We start from the raw sequence: 20,906 nt of genomic DNA, 5'->3' as shown, positions 1-20,906 counted from the left end.
TTAATCAAAGCTATGTGTTTGGTCCTTATACGTTCAAAATATCACACGTTTAAATGTGCAGCTGTTTTAGATAATGTGCTGAACTGTAATCAAATCCAATCATTCATTAGGCTATTTAGAAATTAGCCTACATTTCGTGCATTGAAATTAGTAGAAAAAAAATTATGATCTTAAGAAAAAAAAAAAACGAAATTTAGAAACTTGAGAAGAGCAAATCAGCTTTCAAAGACATTTATGACGATGGCGTCACGTTCTTACATTTTATCTAATGCAAATTGTTGATTATATATTTGACTGAGTATATTAGGAGGATGCATGTTATTTACTGGTTGTGTGCTACCCATTCAGTTTGCTTTAGCTTGGCAAAATCACTCATACGTTGAAAAACCAAAACCCACACGTCACACGAGGTAACTGGGGGGGCGGGGGGGGCGGGACTTTGACGTCATCCCTGCATCAGCGAATCACCTTCACCGAATCAACTTTCACTTCTACAGAGAAGGCGCGTTTTTTAAAATAGTTGAAGTTGACTTGTAACCAGGAATGCAGTATGACGCTTTTGTTGACGGCTAATTCTGAGAGGATCCCTCACACACATCACAAGTACCGACGGTAAGACGGCTTTCTCAATTTAAACTGCGCGAGGTAGAGTTAAATAAGTAAGTCTATCATCATTCATTTCTATTGTAGTACTCGTGAGATTCGGAGAGGTTTTTAGGCGTGTGATATTGAATTATTGTTGTAGTTAGTCAGTAGGCTATGTACCATGATTTAAGGCGTAATGTGTGATAGAGCGCAATAGATTTTTTTAAAAGACTATGCACAAGGACATTTTTGAATTTATTAATACAAAATTGTAAGGCTCAATATATATATTTTTTATTTTAAAGAAACAACTAAGGACATTTTTTTAATTTATTAATTCAAAATTTTGTTTCATGGCCTGTTTCAATTCAACACTCTGACAGACATTGGGAAAATAACTAAATCATGCAGTGATTCATGTTTCATTCATTCCATTGAACAAAAGAGCTGTCAGTTAACAGACTTGGACCCAGACTTGGACCCCAAATCAGGTTTATCCTCCACTGTCAAAGCCAATAAGATAGGCGGGACTAATTACATTTGAAAGACTTTTTTTTTTTTTATAATGATGGCTGAATATTTTGAATTTATTTTTGTGACATTGCTCAGCATAATAGTCATTTAAATGTTCTCTCTTGATTTTTAGATGCTGTTTCATCTATCTGTTGGTACTGTTGATAGATACAGGTAAGTTAAGAACAGAGCAAATACTGTACAGTAGACTCGATCTATAAACACTGAAGCTTAGAAACCTCTATAAATCTTTCGTTTAGAAAGATTTGTTAGCCTGTTTCAAACTGCCAAAGGTTTCGATTTCAGCAACGGCCCTGAAAAGGGTCGTTTTATTGTTGATATTATTTGAATGTTCACCGCTAGGGGGCGATGATCACTGTGAACACGAGTCATGCGGATTCAGTGATATCGCCCCCCAGCAGCGAACATAACCATTGAATTAATATCTAAGGTTTTTACCTGATCTCTCATCAGTTTTATACATTTGTGGACGTTTAAATGAGACATTAGTATAATTGAGTAGTTAATATAGCCTATTTGAGCAACCCATGGAACAACCAAACAAGCCCTGGAAATTGATAAAACAACACTACACAGACACTTGATAATTAATCTTATTAGCTAATTAGTTAATTGCATTTGATAGATTTTACTTAAAAAAATAACATTTGGAATGGGTTTGTAAAAGATGTTTTATGCATGTTTGATCTGAGTGTCTGTTGCAAATACTGTTGTGACCAGCAGAGGTCGCCAAAACATTTCCATCATGATTTAAGAAGTTCCAAAGAACATTTTACATTTGAAGGAAATAAAATCTGACTGTACAAAGAGTCACTGATCAATGTAAATGTTTAAGCTACACTTGATTTCGGACCTAGAAATCAGGAAATAATTGTATTAATATTAAATATTTTGAAAAAAAAAAACAGATTTGGACCCCACTGCATAATAATAGTGAATATTTATGTCATTGTCAAATTACAAAAAAAGTTGTGTTTTCTAGCCTCTCAGCACAGGTCGGCTGAAGAAGGCGTTGAAGGAGGCTCTGTCGTTATTTCGTGCAGACACAGAAGAATTTCATTTGAAGAAAAACAACTGACAGTCTACTGGAGACACAACGACACCAGGAATGTACACGATATCATCCATGGAAAAGTTTCTGTTAAGGAACAACACCCAGCGTACAAGACCAGAACAGAAGTTTTACCTGACGAGCTCAAGAAGGGCCGGATCTTGCTCAAACTCACCGATCTCCAGCTCTCTGACAGAGGAACGTACATCTGTTTCGTTCCAGATGTGGGAGTTCATCACAGTACACAACTGGTGGTCAAAGGTGTTGTAATGCCTCCTAATAGAGTGCCGAAGTTACGACGTCACTCTGTAGGCCAAAAATGCAGAAATGAGTTAGCATTTAGCAGACAGCAAACTGACATTGAATCAACGTAGAAACGACGTCTCTCATGACATTGAAACAACGTTGATTTGCTCATCGAATTAACGTTGAACCAACGTCAGACGCGGCATTCTTCAAAACTAAATGAAAATCGAAAATTGGTTTGCTTTCATAACGTTGAAACTGTGGTGTGATCTATAATATTGTTACACTGCCAGGGCACTAGGTGGCAGTAAAGATGTATGTAGGGGTCGGAACGGGGGTTGACATTAAAGAGGGAATCGATGTGAATCGAGCGAGTCATGTCTTCATTGCTTATCATAAGAACTCAACACAACATGGTGTCAGAAGTGGAGTTATAGTAAGTTAAAGGATAGCGGACATTATATGAGAAGAGGAGGAAGTAACTGAGAAGTGGAGAAGTTGAAGTTTGCCAAGCTTATCAAGCATGTCGCGCCCGCAACGAGAACAGCAAGCGGCCGGGGCAGAACATGACGATCCTCCACAGCCTCCAGCTAAAACATGTGCAACGTTCTCAATAAATCCGCCGGAATCCTTCGACTTTTCGAAGCCACATGACTGGGAAAAATGGATAAGACGGTTTGAGCGCTTCAGAGTGGCTAGCGACCTGGATAAGTCAACAGATGCTAACCAGGTAAACACGCTAATATATTGCATGGGAGACGAGGCAGATGACGTTTTAAAAGGGCTGACTTTATCCGCCGATCAGAAAGAGGTGTACAGCTCCGTCAGAGACGGCTTCACAAACTTTTTCGTGCCGAAGAAAAATGTGATTTACCAAAGGGCTAAATTTAACCAGCGAGCACAGGGGCCGTCCGAATCTGCTGACTCGTTTATTACAGCTTTATATGCACTGGCTGAAGATTGTGAGTACGGGGCACTGCGCGATGAACTGTTAAGGGACAGGATCGTAGTGGGCATCAGAGACAGTTCACTTTCTCAGAAAATGCAGATGGAGAGCAGGTTGGATCTGGCAAAAGCCATTATTATGGTTAGACAAGCAGAGGACATTAAACGTCAACAAACAGATCTGAGAGGGGATGCTATACATGCTAGTAAAACTACTGTGGATGCTGTCCACACAAGGAAAGCAAAGTTTCAAGCATGGAAAAACAAAAAACAGCCTGCTAAACAATATAAAGACAAGCACGAAGCACAATCAGCAGCTGAGCATAAGTCATGTCCCAAATGTGGAAATCTGCATGCTAAGTTCCAGTGCCCAGCAAAGTATGCAGACTGCCACAACTGCGGCAAGAGAGGACACTATGGCAAAGTGTGCAAGGCTACTAAAAGTGTGAGTGCTGTCACGGAAGATAGTGACATATTCCTGGGAACCATTGATGCAGGAGAAGATGCATGGACAGTAGACTTACAAGTAAGGAATATTAATGTGAGGTTTAAAATTGATACAGGAGCGGACGTTACAGTCATACCGGAGCAGGTTTACAGACAAATATGCAGTGGCACCGCACACAACCTCACCCCAGGAAATAAAGCTCTGTTTGGGCCAGGCCGTGTACCTCTCTCGGTAGTGGGTGTAGCCAGAGAAACACTGATAAATGGAGATAAACGCACCACAGAGGACATTTATGTAGTGAAGCACTTGAACACTGCTTTGCTGAGTAGACCCGCCTCAGTTAACCTCAGACTGGTAGCCAGAGTGGATAGCATTGACTTGGACGCTGTAAAATGGCAATATCCAAAACTGTGCGGTGGGTTGGGTCTAGTCCAGCAGCAGTACACAATCAAGCTTAGACCAGATGTCAAGCCTGTTTCTTTGAAAGTGCCTCGTCGTGTCCCACTGCCCTTGATGGGGAAAGTAAAGCAGGAACTCCAGCGCATGGAGCAGCTAGGAGTCATCAGCCGGATAGAGCAGCCGACAGAGTGGTGCTCTGGCATGGTGGTCGCACCAAAGAAAGCAAAGGATGAAATCCGGATCTGTGTAGATCTCTCTCCCCTCAACAAAGCGGTGTGCAGGGAAAAGTTTATCCTCCCATCTGTGGACCAGACGCTTGGCATGCTGTCTGGAGCAAAGATATTCACCAAACTGGACGCCAATATGGGGTTTTGGCAGATCCCATTATCAAAAGACTGTGCCCACTACACCACTTTTATCACCCCATTCGGACGCTTTTTCTTTAACCGCTTACCATTTGGTATTGCCTCCGCTCCAGAGCATTTTCAAAACCGCATGGTAACGGAAGTGACAGAAGGCTTGGAGGGGGTTGTCTGCCACATGGATGATGTCCTTATATGGGGTTCCACACAAGCTGAGCATGACACAAGGGTGCATGCGGTGCTGCAGAGGGCACAGGCAGCAGGCATCACACTGAATACAGCCAAGTGTGAGTTCAGCAAAACCAAGGTGAAGTTTCTTGGATACATCATCTCAGCTTCTGGGATATGCCCTGACCCGGAAAAGACACGTGCTGTACGTGAGATGGATCCGCCACACAACGTCAGCGAGCTCAGGAGCTTTCTGGGAATGGTGAATCAATTAGGCAAGTTTGTGCCGAACCTGGCTGAAAAGGACAAAGCCCTCAGAGACCTGCTGTCAAAACAGAACCTGTGGTATTGGGGGCCAGAACAGCAGAAGGCATTCACCAGTCTCAAGCATGAGTTAGCGTCCACTCCAGTCCTGCAGTTATATGACCCAAACAAAGAACTGAAAATATCAGCCGATGCCTCGTCATATGGGCTAGGCAGTGTACTTCTGCAGAAATGCAAGGGGACCTGGGCACCTGTGGCTTATGCGTCCAGGGCGCTCACAGGCACGGAGCAGCGCTATGCTCAGGTGGAGAAGGAAGCACTGGCCCTGACATGGGCATGTGAAAGATTCAGCGACTTCATCATCGGTCTTCATTTTGAGCTGGAGACGGATCACAAGCCCCTCGTGAGCCTGCTGGGAGGACAAGCGCTGGATTCCCTCCCACCGAGAATACAAAGATTCAAGATGAGACTCATGAGGTACATGTATACAATCAAGCACGTCCCAGGGAAAAGCCTTACTACAGCAGACACATTATCACGGGCGCCGTTGAAGGATGGGGGGACTGTTGCGGATGGCCTGATGGAGGAAACTAACATATATGTGGACTCTGTGATGGAACACTTACCAGCAAGCGAAGCATACCTGTCCGAGCTGCGGAAACAGCTGAGTGCGGACAGCGTGTGCGCGGAGGTGATGAAGTACTGCATGGAGGGCTGGCCAGATCGCAGCAGACTGGATGTGCTAGTGAGACCCTACTGGACTGATAGGGCTGTTCTCAGCACTCACAATGGACTGTTATTGCGGGGCACTAGACTAGTAATCCCTTCTGTAATGAGGAATAGTGTGCTAGAGAAAATTCATGAAGGACACCAGGGAATAGTCAAATGCCGTGAACGAGCCAAGCAATCCGTGTGGTGGCCGGGGCTTAGTAGCCAAATTGGTGAGCTGGTGTTGAAATGCACAGCATGCGTTAAAGAGCGTGTCAATGTGACTGAGCCTCTTATGCCTTCCAAGCTACCTGATAGGCCATGGCAGAAGCTAGGGGCTGATTTGTTTACCTTGAAAAACAAAGATTACCTGCTTGTTGTGGACTATTTTTCCAGGTATGTGGAGGTGGCCCAGCTGAGCCCTACAAGGAGTGTGGATGTGGTGATGCACCTCAAGTCAATTTTCGCCAGACACGGCATACCAGAGATTCTAGTCACAGACAACGGGCCTCAGTTCGCGGGGGCTCACATGTCGGCCTTCGCCACAGAGTATGAATTTGAGCATGTAACGAGCAGCCCAAGATACCCCCAAAGCAACGGTGAGGCTGAGCGTGCTGTCCAAACCATCAAAAACCTGCTGAAAAAAGCCATTGACCCTTACCGTGCGCTGCTGGCTTATAGGAGCACTCCTTTGAACAATGGCTTCAGTCCAGCTCAGCTGCTTATGGGGCGGCGCCTGCGCACCACTGTGCCAGCTTTCCCAGCAGTGTTGGAGCCAGCCATTCCAGACCTTCGGTCGGTGCAGTGCAAAGAAAGTAAGAGGAGATGGATGGATGCAAGCAACTACGACCGCAAACACAGAGTGAGAAATCTCTCTGACCTGTCACCAGGGGATCAAGTGTGGATCACAGACACAAGATCTACAGGTACTGTGACAGCCGCACATGAAACACCTAGATCTTACCTGGTCAGTGGACCACAGGGCACTTTGAGGAGGAATCGCCGCCACCTCACGCCCATGTCGGCAGACAACAGCAATAACACACAAGAGCATGCTGCAGGGGTTGATCTGCAGGACACTTCCACAGACACTGGGCAGGTGTCTCCGGAGTGGTCTAGCAACACTCCCCAAACTGTGAGAACCAGATCAGGCAGGGTTATCACAAAGCCAGATAGACTGAATCTGTGAAGGAAAAAATAAGCTAATGTACTAAATGGTCTTAACAGGAAGGTTTAGTCTGTTAAGTGTTATAAGAGCTTAATAGGAAGTTGAATCCTGTTTGGTGTTGACCGTCTAGGGTGACTACTGTGTGTTCATGTGTAGCTGGGAAAACACCCCAAAGAGTTCTTTTTCTTGTTAGTGTAATTTGGTCCCTAAGAGTTTTAGGAAAAATGAGTGTTAAATAAGTACTGTAAAGAAATATGTTATAGTTGAGTATGTTTCACAAAGATATACAAGTGAAGGTAAGAGTTTTTTTTTTGTTTTATGTAATATGCTGAATACTGCATAGGTCACAGTCTATTTCTTTTCAAAAAGGGAGATGTGGTGTGATCTATAATATTGTTACACTGCCAGGGCACTAGGTGGCAGTAAAGATGTATGTAGGGGTCGGAACGGGGGTTGACATTAAAGAGGGAATCGATGTGAATCGAGCGAGTCATGTCTTCATTGCTTATCATAAGAACTCAACACAACAGAAACAACGCGTTGATTTCAAGTTGATTTTCCGTTAGTTTTGAAAGAATGACGCGTCTGACGTTGGTTCAACGTTAATTCGATGAGCAAAACAATGTCAGATCAACGTTGTTTCGATGTCATATTTCCACGTTGATTCAATGTCAGTTTGCTATCTGGTTCCCTCGCTCTAAAGTATACGGGATTTTTTTAAGGGTTTTTGCTAAATCGCCTGAAATAAAGTCTGTGGTGAACAAAGCCTCTAAATATTTTCACGTTTTGATCTATGACATAGAACACACAGTTATAACCTGCTTGTTTTTTTTTTTTTTTTACTTTATAAAGGCTTCAAAATGTATAAATTTTGGATTAACTTGTAAAGATTTTCTTGATAGACAAAACGTGTAAGGGTTACAACTCTTTGTTAACCACAGATCTTATTTTTGGCGATTTTCCAAAAGTCTATGGGGAAAATGCATTGCTTTTCGATCGAGGGAACCAGTGCGCCGCTAACTTCCGAGTTGTCCTACAAAGTGACGTCATCACTTCGGCACTCTATTTGATACATTTAGAGTTTCTATGCGATTGCAATCTAAACAGAGTTGGAATAAATAGTCAAACATGTTGTTTTGTTTTTGCATGGCAGATAGTCCACATATTTTGGTCTATAAGCAAAATATCTAATAGTTTTCTAAGTGTTTAATTTTATAAACTCCTAATATTTGCCTTCACAGAACGGCCAGTAGTAGAACACAGAGCAGCTCAAGTGAGAAGCCATGGTACAGAAACAAGCCTGGGAAGAACTCCGCAACTCCTACTTTTACTGGGATTCGTTCTACAAATTATTTGATTCTGCCCGTTCTATTTGTAAGACTGCAAAACTGGAAGACCATTTGAACTCACTCTCATCCACTATATAGATGAAGGTCTCACCCTCCTCATCCTAATCTACTACACCTCTTTCCCTCGACCCCCACTCGTGGAGAGGTCTCCCGAACTCACACAAGAATCTAAATGGTTCAATGTAAATGATTATCATCGAGTTTTATACATGTTTGTTATTTGGGCGGCAGTGGTTCATGTGGGTTGTCTACAAACTGAAAGGTTGGTGGTTCAATCCCCGGTTCCACGTGACCAAGTGTCGAGCAAGACACCTAACCCCAACTGATCCAAACGAGCCTTGCATGGCTGACTCCGCCATCGGTGGGTGAATGTGAGGCAAAATGTTAAGAGCTTTGGTGACCATTGGTCTATTTAAAGCGCTATATAAATGCAGTCCATTTACCATTTTGTTATTTGAAATGTCTCAGTGCGACTGGTACAAATGTCTCATTCCCAAAAAAGTAAACCAAATGGTAATAAAGTTTGGAAGAGTTTAGAAATATCATGCACACAGAAGGGTGTTTCTTACAGACTAATTGCCCTCTGCTCTCAGAAGGTTAACAGTGTCCCGCTGCTAGCAAATGGTTGCCCCCAGTACTTTATCTGTATCTCAGATCGGCCCGTGAGGCTGAGAGACGAGTCTTTTTTACACTGTTTTTTACACTACACAATGCAAATACACACTACAAATGAAATGTTTACTCAATTTACTCAGATATTTTTAAGATGACAAAGTTTAAAGCCCTTTCTGGCTAGCGCGATTTGTAAAGAAAATATTTTTTAATCAAAGCTTTGTGTTTGGCCTATATGTTAAAAATATCACACATTTAAATATGCAGCTGTGTTTGTAAATTATGTGCTGAGCTGGAATCGAATTGAATCATTTATTGTTTAAAAATCACATTTTATGCATTGAAATGAAGGGGAAAAAAAACAATAAAACAAAATTCATAAACTTCATTGAGAAGAGCAGATCAGCTTTCAAACACGTTTACAACGGTGGTGTCACATTATTACATTTTCTCTAATGCAAATATTTGAATTTCTAATGCAAATATTCAAAATCACTCAAAAAACCCATACGACGTAACCAGAGGACGGGACTTTGACGTCATCCCTACATCAGCGAATCACCTTCACCGAATCAACTTTCACTTTTACAGGCGTCTTTTTTTGAATTAGTTGACTTGTAACCAGGAATGCAGCATGACGCTTTTGTTGACGGCTAATTCTGTGAGGATCCCTCACACACAGCACAAGTACCGACGGTAAGACGGCACGATGTAGAGTTAAATATATAAGTCTATAATCATTCATTTCTATTGTACTCGTGAGATTCGGATGGGCGTATGATATTGTGTGATATTGAATTATTGTTGTATTTAGTCAGTAGGCTATGTACCATGATTTAAGGCATAATGTATGATAGAGCGCAATAGATTTTTTTTGTTTTACAGGCGGAAATTATCACATTTGAAAGACATTTTTTTTGATAATGTTGGCTGAATATTTTGAATTTATTTTTTTACACGTGACATTGCTCAGCATAATAGTTATTTAAACATTCTCTCTTGATTTTCAGATGTTGTTTCATCTATCTGTTGGTACTGTTGATAGATACAGGTAAGTTAAGAACAGAGCAAATACTGTACAGTAGTGATGGTCGATCTAGAAACACTGAAGCTTAGAAACCTTTATAAATCTTTTGTTTAGTGGTTAGCCTGTATCAAATTGCCCAAGTCAGCTGATTTGGGCTGCGAGAATATATATATGTTATGTATATATATATATATATATATATATATATATATATATATATATATATATTATATAATATATATATATATATACATAACATACATATATTCTCAGAGCCGCAGCCCAAATCAGCTGACTTGGGCAATTATATATGTAATATATATATATATATATATATATATATATATATTAGGGGTGTAACGGTACATGTATTCGTATTGAACCGTTTCGGTTCGAGGCTTCCGGTTCGGTACGCATACAAACAGAACGATTGCTTGGACCATTTTTCCTGCCGGCAAAATTCGAGCTGACGCGGCCAACACAACGTTGCGCAACATCAAATGGCAAGGGTAATGAAAGCAGAACGAAACTGCGCTCCTCGTTATGTGCTTCATGGATCGTTTATCAGTTCGGACTAGAGTTGTGACGTTCGCGAACGAACCGATTCTTTTGAACAGCTCATAAACATGAACGATGGGAGCCGAGTCGCGGCTGGAGGGGAGCCGTTCTTTCTGTCGTTCTTTTTTTCCTATGCGTGTTTTACACAGATGCATTAGCTCCTCGGTTAAAGGGGAAGAGGCGCACCCAGCGCAGGGGTGATAGTTGTGCACGCGCGTGCCTCTTTTACTCTTACGTTATCTTTTATAACCCTACGTGCCTATGTCATTATGTGCACGCTGCCATCACATGGTTACTCCAGTTAAAAAAAGCCATAAAGTAAGGAACTGCTTGTATTTATTTACATTGCATTTTGCGTTCATGTTATTGTATCTACAGTATATATTTACAACTTTAAATATTTTTTGTTTTTTCTTGTGGTATTGTATGAATAACATAAGTCAACAGCTTTACACATACCCACACTTTGTACTAAATGTACAATTCACCATGGATTTAATGTAGTAACACTAACTGGAACCAGTTTGGCTGGAATGGTGAAATGCTTTCAAGTACTTCACACATCTTTTTCCAGCACTTCAAAATTCAAATATTATATAAATAAATATATATTTAAATGTTATTTTTAATGTGATGACCAAAACATTATTTGTTCACCCTTCAAAGATGAGCCATTTATAAACCTGAAAGTTTCAAGATCTAGGAAAACTCACACTTATTTAAAAATATTTTTTCTTTAAACAAACAGTACATTTCTCTGGCATTTCTTTCTTTTTGCTGTATCGAAAACGTACCGAACTGTGACTTTAAAACCGAGGTACGTACCGAACCGTGATTTTTGTGTACCGTTACACCCCTAATATATATATATATATATATATATATATATATATATATATTTACAGTAAACATTGAACTAATATCTATGGTTTTTACCTGGTCTCTCATCAGTTTTATACATTTGTGGGCGTTTAAATGAGACATTAGCATAATTGAAAGGAATAATAGTTAATATAGCCTATTTGAGCAACCCATGGAACAAACAAAACAAGCCCTGAAAATTGATAAAAGAACACATATTACACAGATACTTGATAATTAATCTTATTAGATGATTAATTGCATTTGAAAGATTTTACTTTAATAAAACAAAACATTTGGAATGGGTTTGTAAAAGGTGTTTTATGCATGTTTGGCCGGAGTATCTGTTGCAAATACTGTTGCGACCAGCAGAGGTCGCCAGAGTGACGCGTTTCGAACGCTTCCAAAACGGTGAATCATTTTACGAAGGAATGGGTGAAATTGATTTGAAGCTTTTGTCTCATCACTGTTGTACAGTAGGCTTGAAACCACTAATGAAACGTTTTACGTTGCAGTTTTACTTTTTTTTGCCATTACAATTTATTTGCAAAACATTTCCATCATGATTTAAGAAGTTCCTAAGAACATTTTACATCTGAATGAAAGAAAATCTGACTGTACAAAGTTACTGATCAATGTAAAATTTTAACTAACACTTGATTCCGGACCTAGAAATTCAGAAAGAATTATAATATTAAATATTTGAGGGGAAAAAAAGTGAACGATTAAATTTATAAAATTAAAACAAAGTTCTGTTTTCTAGCCTCTCAGCACAGGTCGACTGAAGAAGGCGTTGAAGGAGGCTCTGTCGTTTTGCCGTGCAGTCACAGAAGAATAGCATTTGAAGAAAAACAACTGACAATCCACTGGAGACACAACGACACCAGGAATGTATACGATATTATCCATGGAGAAGTTTACGTTAAAGATCAACACCCAGCGTACAAGAACAGAGCAGAAGTTTTACCTGACGAGCTCAATAAGGGCCGGATCTTGCTCAAACTCACCGATCTCCAGCTCTCTGACAGAGGAACGTACATCTGTTACATTCCAGATGTGGGAGTTCATCACAGTACACAACTGGTGGTCAAAGGTGTGTTGTAATAACTATACTGTTGTTCATCAATTTAAATTTCCATGTGTTTATAATCAAAGTAATCAAAGCTGTGCACTTATTTTGCTCCAAGCATAATAACTTGTTTTATAGTAACCCGACTGTTGGTTTGCCTCACAGAAAGCTCATCCACAAAATACACAACTGCTCAGATAAGCAGCCATGGAACAAAAGCAAGGCTGGGAAAGACTCTGCTCCTCCTAATTTCATCTGGATTCATCTCGCACTTTATTTAAATGTGAATTCTGATTGTTCAATGCAAATATTTTATTGTTGAAAAATGTTTATTTAATCTATGGAGTTTATTTTAAAATTGTTTTCCGCTGATTCCTTGTATAACTTAAATTGATATAGGGTGAGTTGCCCTAATATGGGACATTTTTTGCACTTTAGACTTCTGTGACATATTGCGATGTATAACCAAAACATTATATCCACCCAATACCTTTATAAAAATCCCAGTATGTGTCCTAATCAAATCAAAAGAGAAAATTCAGATAACCCATTCATGAGAGAAATTATAGACATATTAGTGCTCTTATTGCAAGTTGTCTAAGAAAATCGGCAGCTTCCTAATGTGGGACAGTTGTGTTCCTAATATGGGACACTGAAAAATCTATGATAAAAGACCAAAAATCACATTGATACATGAAGAATAGTAAAATCTTATTTTATTTTAGATTCTTTTTAAACTCTTAGTTAGTCATTTTCTTGGTTATGAATGGATATTTTAGTTATATTATCCATTTCCAGTAAACCAGTATCACAATCCATAAACAAGACCATTATATCCGTTATAGCGATTAAACACACCTATAGTGGTTAAAACACCTAACAAAGATAAACAGAGAAACTTTGGACCAAAATAATTTGGTATAATTACAACTAAAAAATAAATTTACAATTGTTTCTGTTTCCTCTTTACAAAAACAGCATAATGGAGAAACCCCTTCTTTAAAATTACTGATAAAATCATTACATGGATAATATCTTTATTATTTTAAAGTGAGTTTCTTTGACTTGTTTATTAGCAATTACATATTTATTAATATCTGACCACAGAATCTGAAAAAAGGTAATGCAAATCCTGTTTCTCCACTGGCCCTCCACTGGCGACCTGCAGCGACAAAGTCGCATTAAATTGTGTATGATATTGCTGCATAATTAGAAGCCTAATTAATGCGTGATGGAAATTAACACTTAATTTCACGCTGCCTTTTGGCAATTTCTAACTTTTGAAAGGATTACTGTGCTGGCGTCTTATTTTTTTCCAAGTGTAGCATCATATCAAATCACCAAACCTCTTTAGCAAATCCACTTAAAGCAACACTAAGTAAGAATTTTTACCTTACCTTATTTTTACCTTGTTTCAGTGGTTCATCAAGTCGTGACATGGTGAAATGCACTTGCGCCTCCGCTTTGCGGTCCTTTATCGGATATATCCACGCTATGTAAGATTGCCAGATCGGGTCGCGTTTCTGTAGTGCGAATGAGACATAAGAAAACTAGAACTTTGACTTGCTTTACGGCAAGCGTTACAATTGGCGATAGGTGGACATACTCGACAGTAGACTAAACACTTTCATAAAATCATACTCTACCTTGTCTGTGGTCATTGATGATTCCAAAGCCGGTGCTGGATAAACAGAGAGCATGTGCGTGCGACTAGGCTAAATTATTTACGACAGCAGTAATAGACAATTCCACAACCAACCTGTAGGGCGACCGCAGAGGGAAAGTTACTTTGTGCTGCTTTAACTTTATACAGTATTACTCCCACCTGCTGTACTAAGAAACATTCTACCTACAGTTTTAAAAGAAGCAATGCTCATTTCATCGCAAGATGCACCATTTAAGGGCAGGTTAAAAATAAAAACAAAAAACAATAAAGACTGTACATGACGTGAGACGTTTAAACTGCAAACAAAACAACACAGTGCACACTTGCCTGCTTAGAAAGTTTCACGTCTTGTGTCATTCGTTGGATTAAACTATAGAGCTGTAAAGAGAACCCAAAGGATTAAGACCACTAGTGAAAATTAAGTAGCATTTTTATGATTATTTTCATTTCAAACTCTCAATAAACAAATTGAGTAAAAAAAATTGTTTAGCGTCTAATTTTACTCTTAATTTCTTTCTGCAACTCCTACTTTTACCTGGATTCATCCTGCTATTTATTTGAATCTGCCCATTTTCTATTGTTCCAATGATGTATAAATTTAATATTTGTATATATATATATATATATATATATATATATATATATATATATATATATATAATGTTCTTTACTACTTTTTTTACACTATGCAAATGAATAGCGTATTCAAAATGGCAATTACAAATGAAAGTTGTTTTTTTTTTCACATTTACTCCGGCATTTTCAATTAAAAACTACCACTTTAAAAGATGAATGAATGATTTTTGTATTCATTAATTTGAGGTTCTGTGTTCATTGAAAGGTGATAAGGATTATCGATAGTCAGTAAAGCCTCCTGAGTGAAAATGGCTAAGAAACATGAAAAGGACACACAAGTTTGCGGCCAGTACAAATTGTATTGTAAGAAAATAATTAGTTTCATTTCTCCAATAAATGCGTAAAGCATCACCGAGGACTCAGAGACACTATTAGGCACATTCGGTCCACGTGATGCAAAACAGTCGACATCATAGACATCCAGCCGGCATTCGTTCCATACTTTTCAATCATGACAACATTCAACAACAGACGTATCGCTTGACTTTAGTATTAAACGTAATGGCTTGGCCACTTTAGTCCTACACAAAGCTATTCTGAATAGACATCCACGGAAGATCCAAAGTGTCTCGTTATCGGAATTTAAAGAAAAAAAGAGTTTCGAGTTATTTCGGGAAATTGCGTTCCGGTCCAAGAGGAAAGTGTCTAGTGCTGCATCGTTCCCTCTCCAGTCAAAACTTGTCCATTGAGTGTTTGTGCAGAACTTTAGGGAGGATCTACAGGTTAGATGAACCAAACATCAGGGCGACATTGTTCCTCATGGTTGAATTAATTTGTCCCGTTCGTTAAGGACACAAAAAGGTGCAGGACTGCTAAAAATAAAATAAAAAATGATCAACGTCACGTCAACGTTTGTGTGCGGCACGAATCCGAGTCTTTAAAAAAAGTCTCTTAAAATCCAATATATTATTAGTATGGAAAAGTGCTAGGTGAGATAACTCTCTTTATCAGTCACCGCCAATGGCGACAACCGAGCTTTGCGACTCAAACCGCGTCGTTTACGAAAGCAAGGTCCGGGTCGGAGAATCGCCGGGAGGAGGTCTGGAGCTCCTGTGCGCTGGAGGTGTCTGAGGACTCGGACGAGGACGGGAAGAGGAGATCTGCTCCTGCCGTGATGTAGAGGGACTGGATGCTGTCTTTGCGACGGCCGGGATTCTCGCGCCGCTGGAAGAGGGTGAGCGACAGGGATTTTCGGGGAGGGAGAGACCGTACAGCCGGGTGGCACAGGACTCCTGGGGGAAGTTTGACCGTTCCCGGGATGATAGGGTGGCGACGCTGGAGCTGAAGCCTGGGAGAAGACAGTGAAGGAAGAGAGGAGCCGTCAGCCCGTGTGCTGCTTCCCTGGGCCAGGACGACAGACTTAGGAAGGCAAGCTGGTTTGGAAAATCTTGGCACTATCATTGGTTGTCCTACAATAGGAAGACAGAACCAATCAACCCCCAAAGCAGAACCCAAGACATGCCACCAAACAGTCATTAAAGGAAGACAACATGCAGTGTCCCATTCAGCATTCACCCTTTCTAAAAGTTACAATCATTTGTTAACAAACGTTACTTCATTGAGCTCATTGTTTCTGGATTAAAGGGTACATATCATGCTTTTAAATCATTAATTTTTACATATAAATCATATCGTTGTGGTCTATATAAAGCATAACTGCAATGCTTGGGTCTGAATTCCTCATTATTATAGCTGCACAAGCCCCTTTTGTGATGTGCGTCTGTGAGCGACCCGTTTCAAAGCGGCCCCTTTAAATAAAAAGGAGATGCGTCACACCCCGCCCGCTCTCCAGGTCGATGAGTTCACGGTCGGTTCAACTCCCCACGTTCGGCCATTATTGTAGTTTGATTAGAGATATACGATTATTAGGGGTGGCACGGTACATGGAAAAAACACCCGAACCGTTCGGTTCGCTTGTCTCGGTTCGGAGCGTGTGTGCGTCTCACGGTTCGACGCATGCGCAATGTAACCTCGTGCCCGTATGTGACGTGCGTTTTCTTTTCGCGCGACATAAGCTTGTTCGACTTGGACCGGCGCTGCACAGAGCGACCGGTGAATAACATCACACTAGAGCGGGAACGACGGCTCCGTCACTCACTTTCGCGGTATTTGATGTCATTACCGATCGCTCTGTGCAGCGCCGGTTCAAGTTAGTAAACAAGCCAGTAAAAGTGGAGTATGGAGCGCGGTCACGGCACGCGGAGAAATGGCAAGTGGGAGAGATGAGGGAGTTGGAGGATGCGCCAGCGTCCTATAAGTCTATAAGTCCGGTGTGTGGGGACATTTTTGATTTCATGTTATGGTATTTTAATATAACGTTACAGTGGCACTTTATGTTTAGATAAGAGCTTCAGCCAAATGTTTCCAAATCCTGCACTTTAATTTAAACTGAAAAAAAGGTACCCTCACTTTTTGGGAATAGAAGCATTGTTGATACTGTTTTTTGTGTTGAGGTTGAACTTTTCACTTTATGTTTATGGCCTTTGCTATTTCTATAGCCTAATTATAGGCAATGAGGTTTCATGTATATTGACGTATTCATAAAAGACAGTGTAGTTCCTCTTTTTTTCTTTTAAAAGATAGAATTTTTGTAAGAGCTACAAAAGTTGTCAGTTCATAAATGCAAGTTAATTTCTTTGTGTAAATAAGATTTGTGTGATAAAAATGCACAAGTTCTTGTAGACATAGTGATACACGTTCTCCTTTTTTTTGCCAAATAAACGAAAAGCGTGTCAATTTCTTCTCTCTTGCTGTGTCAAAATCTCACCTAGCTTTCCTCTGAGATAGTCCCAAAATGTGCTTAAAGTCAAAGAGTCAAATTCAGTTTGTGCATGATTGCATGAATATCATTTTTTTTATACTGTATCCTAAAGTGTGGATAATTAAGCTATATATCACATGCTGAAGTACATTTCTGAAGTGTTAAAGATTAAAAGAAAAAAATAACAAGAACCGTACAGAACCGAAAACCGTGACACTAAAACCGTGATACAAACCGAACCGTCGGTTTCGTGAACCGTGCCACCCCTAACGATTATATACGATACCTTCAAAGAATATTTTTATTCACACGTTAATAAAATGTCAACAACGGAAGACTTGTCCATCAAGCCTTACATGTGCGATCCAGAGCGAGCGAGTCGATAAAGACGACGACGAACCTGCAGAACAACGTCTTCATCATAATAACTGTTTTGTGTTATTAGTGAAAGTCGACTATTTCTCTTGTTAAAACAAGCACACTAACAAGATAAATGACTACGGTCTAATCTTACCACAAACAATCTGTATTGATAATATGATACGTTTAGAAAAGCAGCTAAATGAGCATTGATGAAACTCAAGAACAATAATACTGCAGACGTGTAACGTTACTTCAAAACCAAAACAAAGAAAGACAAAGGTACTGCTAAACCACGACCACAATGTGTTTTAAGAAAGTAAAGTACTTTATTTTTATTAACGATATTTACAGCTTATCGAAATGCTCTGTTCGTCGTCTCCAAAGATAGAAGGAATTTACCTCTCATTCAGACGATCGGCAAACCCTTCTGTATAACGTTACTGGCGAAGTGGGAATCCTTGAAGTGCTTCAGGTCACTAACGTACATCCAACAACCGAACATTTTGACTTGCCCTCTCGTAACTTCTCCATCATTGAGCTCGGACTACAAAATCGGAGCGAGAAATAATAACGGCGGATTGCTCGAAGTGTTGGACCGGTAGTCGATGTCCTTATTTGGCAGTTCCTCTGCAAATACGGCGACGTTATAGTTCAAAAAACGTCATAGACAACAGAAAACATGACCGAAACAGAATATAAAGATATAAACGAAGCACCTGAAGAGAATAATTTCATCTTTTCTGTACTTATAAACACTCCAAATATACAACAAAATGCATTTAAGGGCTAAAAAAAAGTGGATTTTGCATGATATGTCCCCTTTAAAATATTACACCGTTTAAATTAAGCCCTTTTTCGGGATTAGAGATCACTCTAAATTGTAATGATGTGTATTGTGAAAAGCGCTATTGAAATAAATGTTAATTGAATTCCGTCACCGCAAACATGCACTTAACACCGAAACACTTGGGTTAGAGGAGATCACAACCTGCTACAGAGTGGACGGCACCGCCACCCTCTTTAAATGCGCCCGGAGCATCCCGTCCAGACCTGCGCTACACACACACAACAGGGACACGACCCACACATGGGTGACTACTGCACAGGAGAGAAAAGGAGATTGGACCGGAACGGAGGGAGTCTGTACCTTTAATACTGACCTTCCGTGTCCGAACAAACGGCTCGCTCGTCCAGGAGGCTCTCAGAGCTGACTGACGCCTCCGAGTCGAGGTTCTCCTGGTCAGAACCGGGCTGGTCCAGTTCAGGTAGCCTGCAGGCCAGTTCCTCTCTGGAAGACAAACACCATTCAAGAGTCATGCGATCCTGTCTCCAATGATCCAAGTGGTCTTTCTTCTACGTACTTTTCTTGCTTGATGGACTTGATCCTTTCCATCAGGCTTCGCTCAGCTTCCGTGTCTGAATCCAGGGGCTCGTTCTCGGGTACGACGCAAAGGTCGGAAGCTGGCTTCTCCCGAACCTAGAGGCCAAATAGATAGCAAATTTAACTTATTGACATTAAAAATTGCCACAAAAAGGAGGTTCTTCAGTGAAGGGTCTACAGTACCAAATCATTTGACTCTATTATGTTCCTGTTGAGTTAAGCCAAGTTCACACTACAGCATTTTAAGCCCGATTCGCAAATCGTTGAGATCGTCAATCTCAAATCGCGGGGGATCAGCGGACGATGAACGCCTGCCAATCTGTTAGTATGAAAGAGCCAACAACGCAGCGAAAACGCTCGCAGACGCGTCGCCGAGCCCAGAAAAAATATCTAGCCTGCTAGATATCCAGAGCCGTCGCGCGACTCAAACTCAGTGATGTCATGAGTACAGCCAATCAGAGCAATGCATAGGTAAATCTTTTCTTTTTTGCATTTTTTTGTCGTCACGCAAACAGTGTGTGGCACTAGTTTCTGTCTGACGTCCATATTCGCGTGTTTGTGTTCTCTCTTCTTCGCTGGGTATAGAGTGCCGAAGTGATGTCACTTTGTAGGACAACTCGGAAGCTAGCGGCGCATTGGTTCCCTCGGTCGAAAAGCAATGCATTTTCCCCCATAGACTTTTGGAAAATCGCAAGATCTGTGTTTAACAAAACCCGTTTTGTCTATCAAGATAATCTGTACAAGTTAATCCAAAATTTATACATTTTGAAGCCTATATAAAGACACAATCAGACACAATAAAGTTTAAAAAAACACAAGCAGGTTATAACTGTGTGTTCTATGTCATAGATCAAAACGTGTTTTGTTCACCACAGACCTTATTTCAGGCGATTTAGCAAAAACCCATTCAAAAATCCCATAGGCTTTAGAGCGAGGGAACCGTAGTGCTAAAATGCTAACTCACTTCCGCGTTTTGGCCTACAGAGTGACGTCGTAACTTCGGCACTCTATAGGCGCACTTCTGGTTCGTTTCATTGCTTGGTTTTTCGTTACAAAACATGGTTTGTAGACCAGATAGAATCGTTGGGTGACAGAGTTGTTGTCAACTCGTTATTTATTTTCAGGATTTAGTCCGTGACATAGTACTGAAACAGCTCTCATAGAGTCAAAAACGATTTGCTCTTATCATCCGATCGTGGTTGTATCTCTATGTAGCGCGTTGTCAACTCGTGTAGTGAGTTCCCAGAAAGCAAACTGACATTGAATCAACGTGGAAACATGACATCGAAACAACGTTGATTTTGCTCATCGAATTAACGGCGAACCAACGTCAGACGCATCATTCTTCAAAACTAACGGAAAATCAACGTTGTTTCAACGTTATGAAAGCAAACCAATTTTCGATTTTCGTTTAGCTTTGAAGAATGCCGCGTCCGACGTTGGTTCACCGTGAATTCGATGAGCAAAATCACCGTTGTTTCGATGTCATGAGAGACGTCGTTTCCACGTTGATTCAATGTCAGTTTGCTGTCTGGGTTACCTCCTGTTGTGGATCAATCACGTTGAGTTGTGTGGTGTGAACAGCTAAACAACTTGAACACTCCTGATTTCGCTGAGAGAGTGTGAACCGCACAGTTCAGCCCGACGTTTTAAAATGATGTAGTGTGAACAAGGCTTTAGTCAAGCCCTATTTCCACCTTGTTTTTGGTGGATCAGATCTAGGGTTGGGTATCGTTTGAATTTGA

The 20,906-nt window shown here is 40.5% G+C and overlaps 3 protein-coding genes across 21 annotated transcripts in view; 2 read left to right on the top strand and 1 right to left on the bottom strand.

Moving 5' to 3' along the window:
* The first annotated feature begins 532 nt into the window (after positions 1–532).
* On the top strand, positions 533–9,056 carry LOC120486398 (programmed cell death 1 ligand 1). Its single transcript, XM_089121669.1, has 4 exons — positions 533–612; positions 1,232–1,272; positions 2,102–2,431; positions 8,120–9,056. Exons 1-4 carry the CDS (start codon positions 551–553, stop codon positions 8,233–8,235), a joined length of 549 nt encoding a protein of 182 aa, XP_088977795.1. The 5' UTR covers positions 533–550; the 3' UTR covers positions 8,236–9,056.
* Positions 9,057–9,301: 245 nt separating this feature from the next.
* On the top strand, positions 9,302–12,878 carry LOC148995702 (CD276 antigen homolog). The gene is made up of 4 exons (XM_089121764.1): positions 9,302–9,535; positions 9,850–9,890; positions 12,049–12,378; positions 12,520–12,878. The coding sequence occupies exons 1-4, from the start codon at positions 9,474–9,476 to the stop codon at positions 12,633–12,635; spliced, it is 549 nt and encodes a 182-aa protein (XP_088977890.1). The 5' UTR covers positions 9,302–9,473; the 3' UTR covers positions 12,636–12,878.
* Positions 12,879–14,935: 2,057 nt separating this feature from the next.
* myo9bl (myosin IXb-like) overlaps positions 14,936–20,906 on the bottom strand; it is a 70,725-nt gene continuing 64,754 nt past the window's right edge. For 7 of the 19 annotated variants that reach the window (XM_089120493.1, XM_089120497.1, XM_089120504.1 and 4 more), the window contains 3 exons: positions 19,142–19,257; positions 18,941–19,068; positions 14,936–16,065 (listed from right to left, as the gene is read on the bottom strand). In XM_089120493.1, the coding sequence (XP_088976619.1) occupies positions 15,641–16,065; positions 18,941–19,068; positions 19,142–19,257 (669 nt within the window). In that variant the 3' untranslated portion in view covers positions 14,936–15,640. Of the gene's footprint in view, positions 16,068–18,768; positions 18,836–18,927; positions 19,069–19,141; positions 19,258–20,906 lie in introns of those variants that run through there. The other 12 variants (XM_089120523.1, XM_089120533.1, XM_089120521.1 and 9 more) reach the window with 11 other exon arrangements.

The sequence above is a fragment of the Pimephales promelas genome, chromosome 2 (assembly GCF_988280905.1).
Source record: "Pimephales promelas chromosome 2, fPimPro1.hap1.1, whole genome shotgun sequence".
Classification (NCBI taxonomy): Eukaryota; Metazoa; Chordata; class Actinopteri; order Cypriniformes; family Leuciscidae; genus Pimephales; species Pimephales promelas.
The sequence above is the reverse complement of the archived record's forward strand: the minus strand, read 5'-3'. Positions and strand labels throughout refer to the sequence as shown.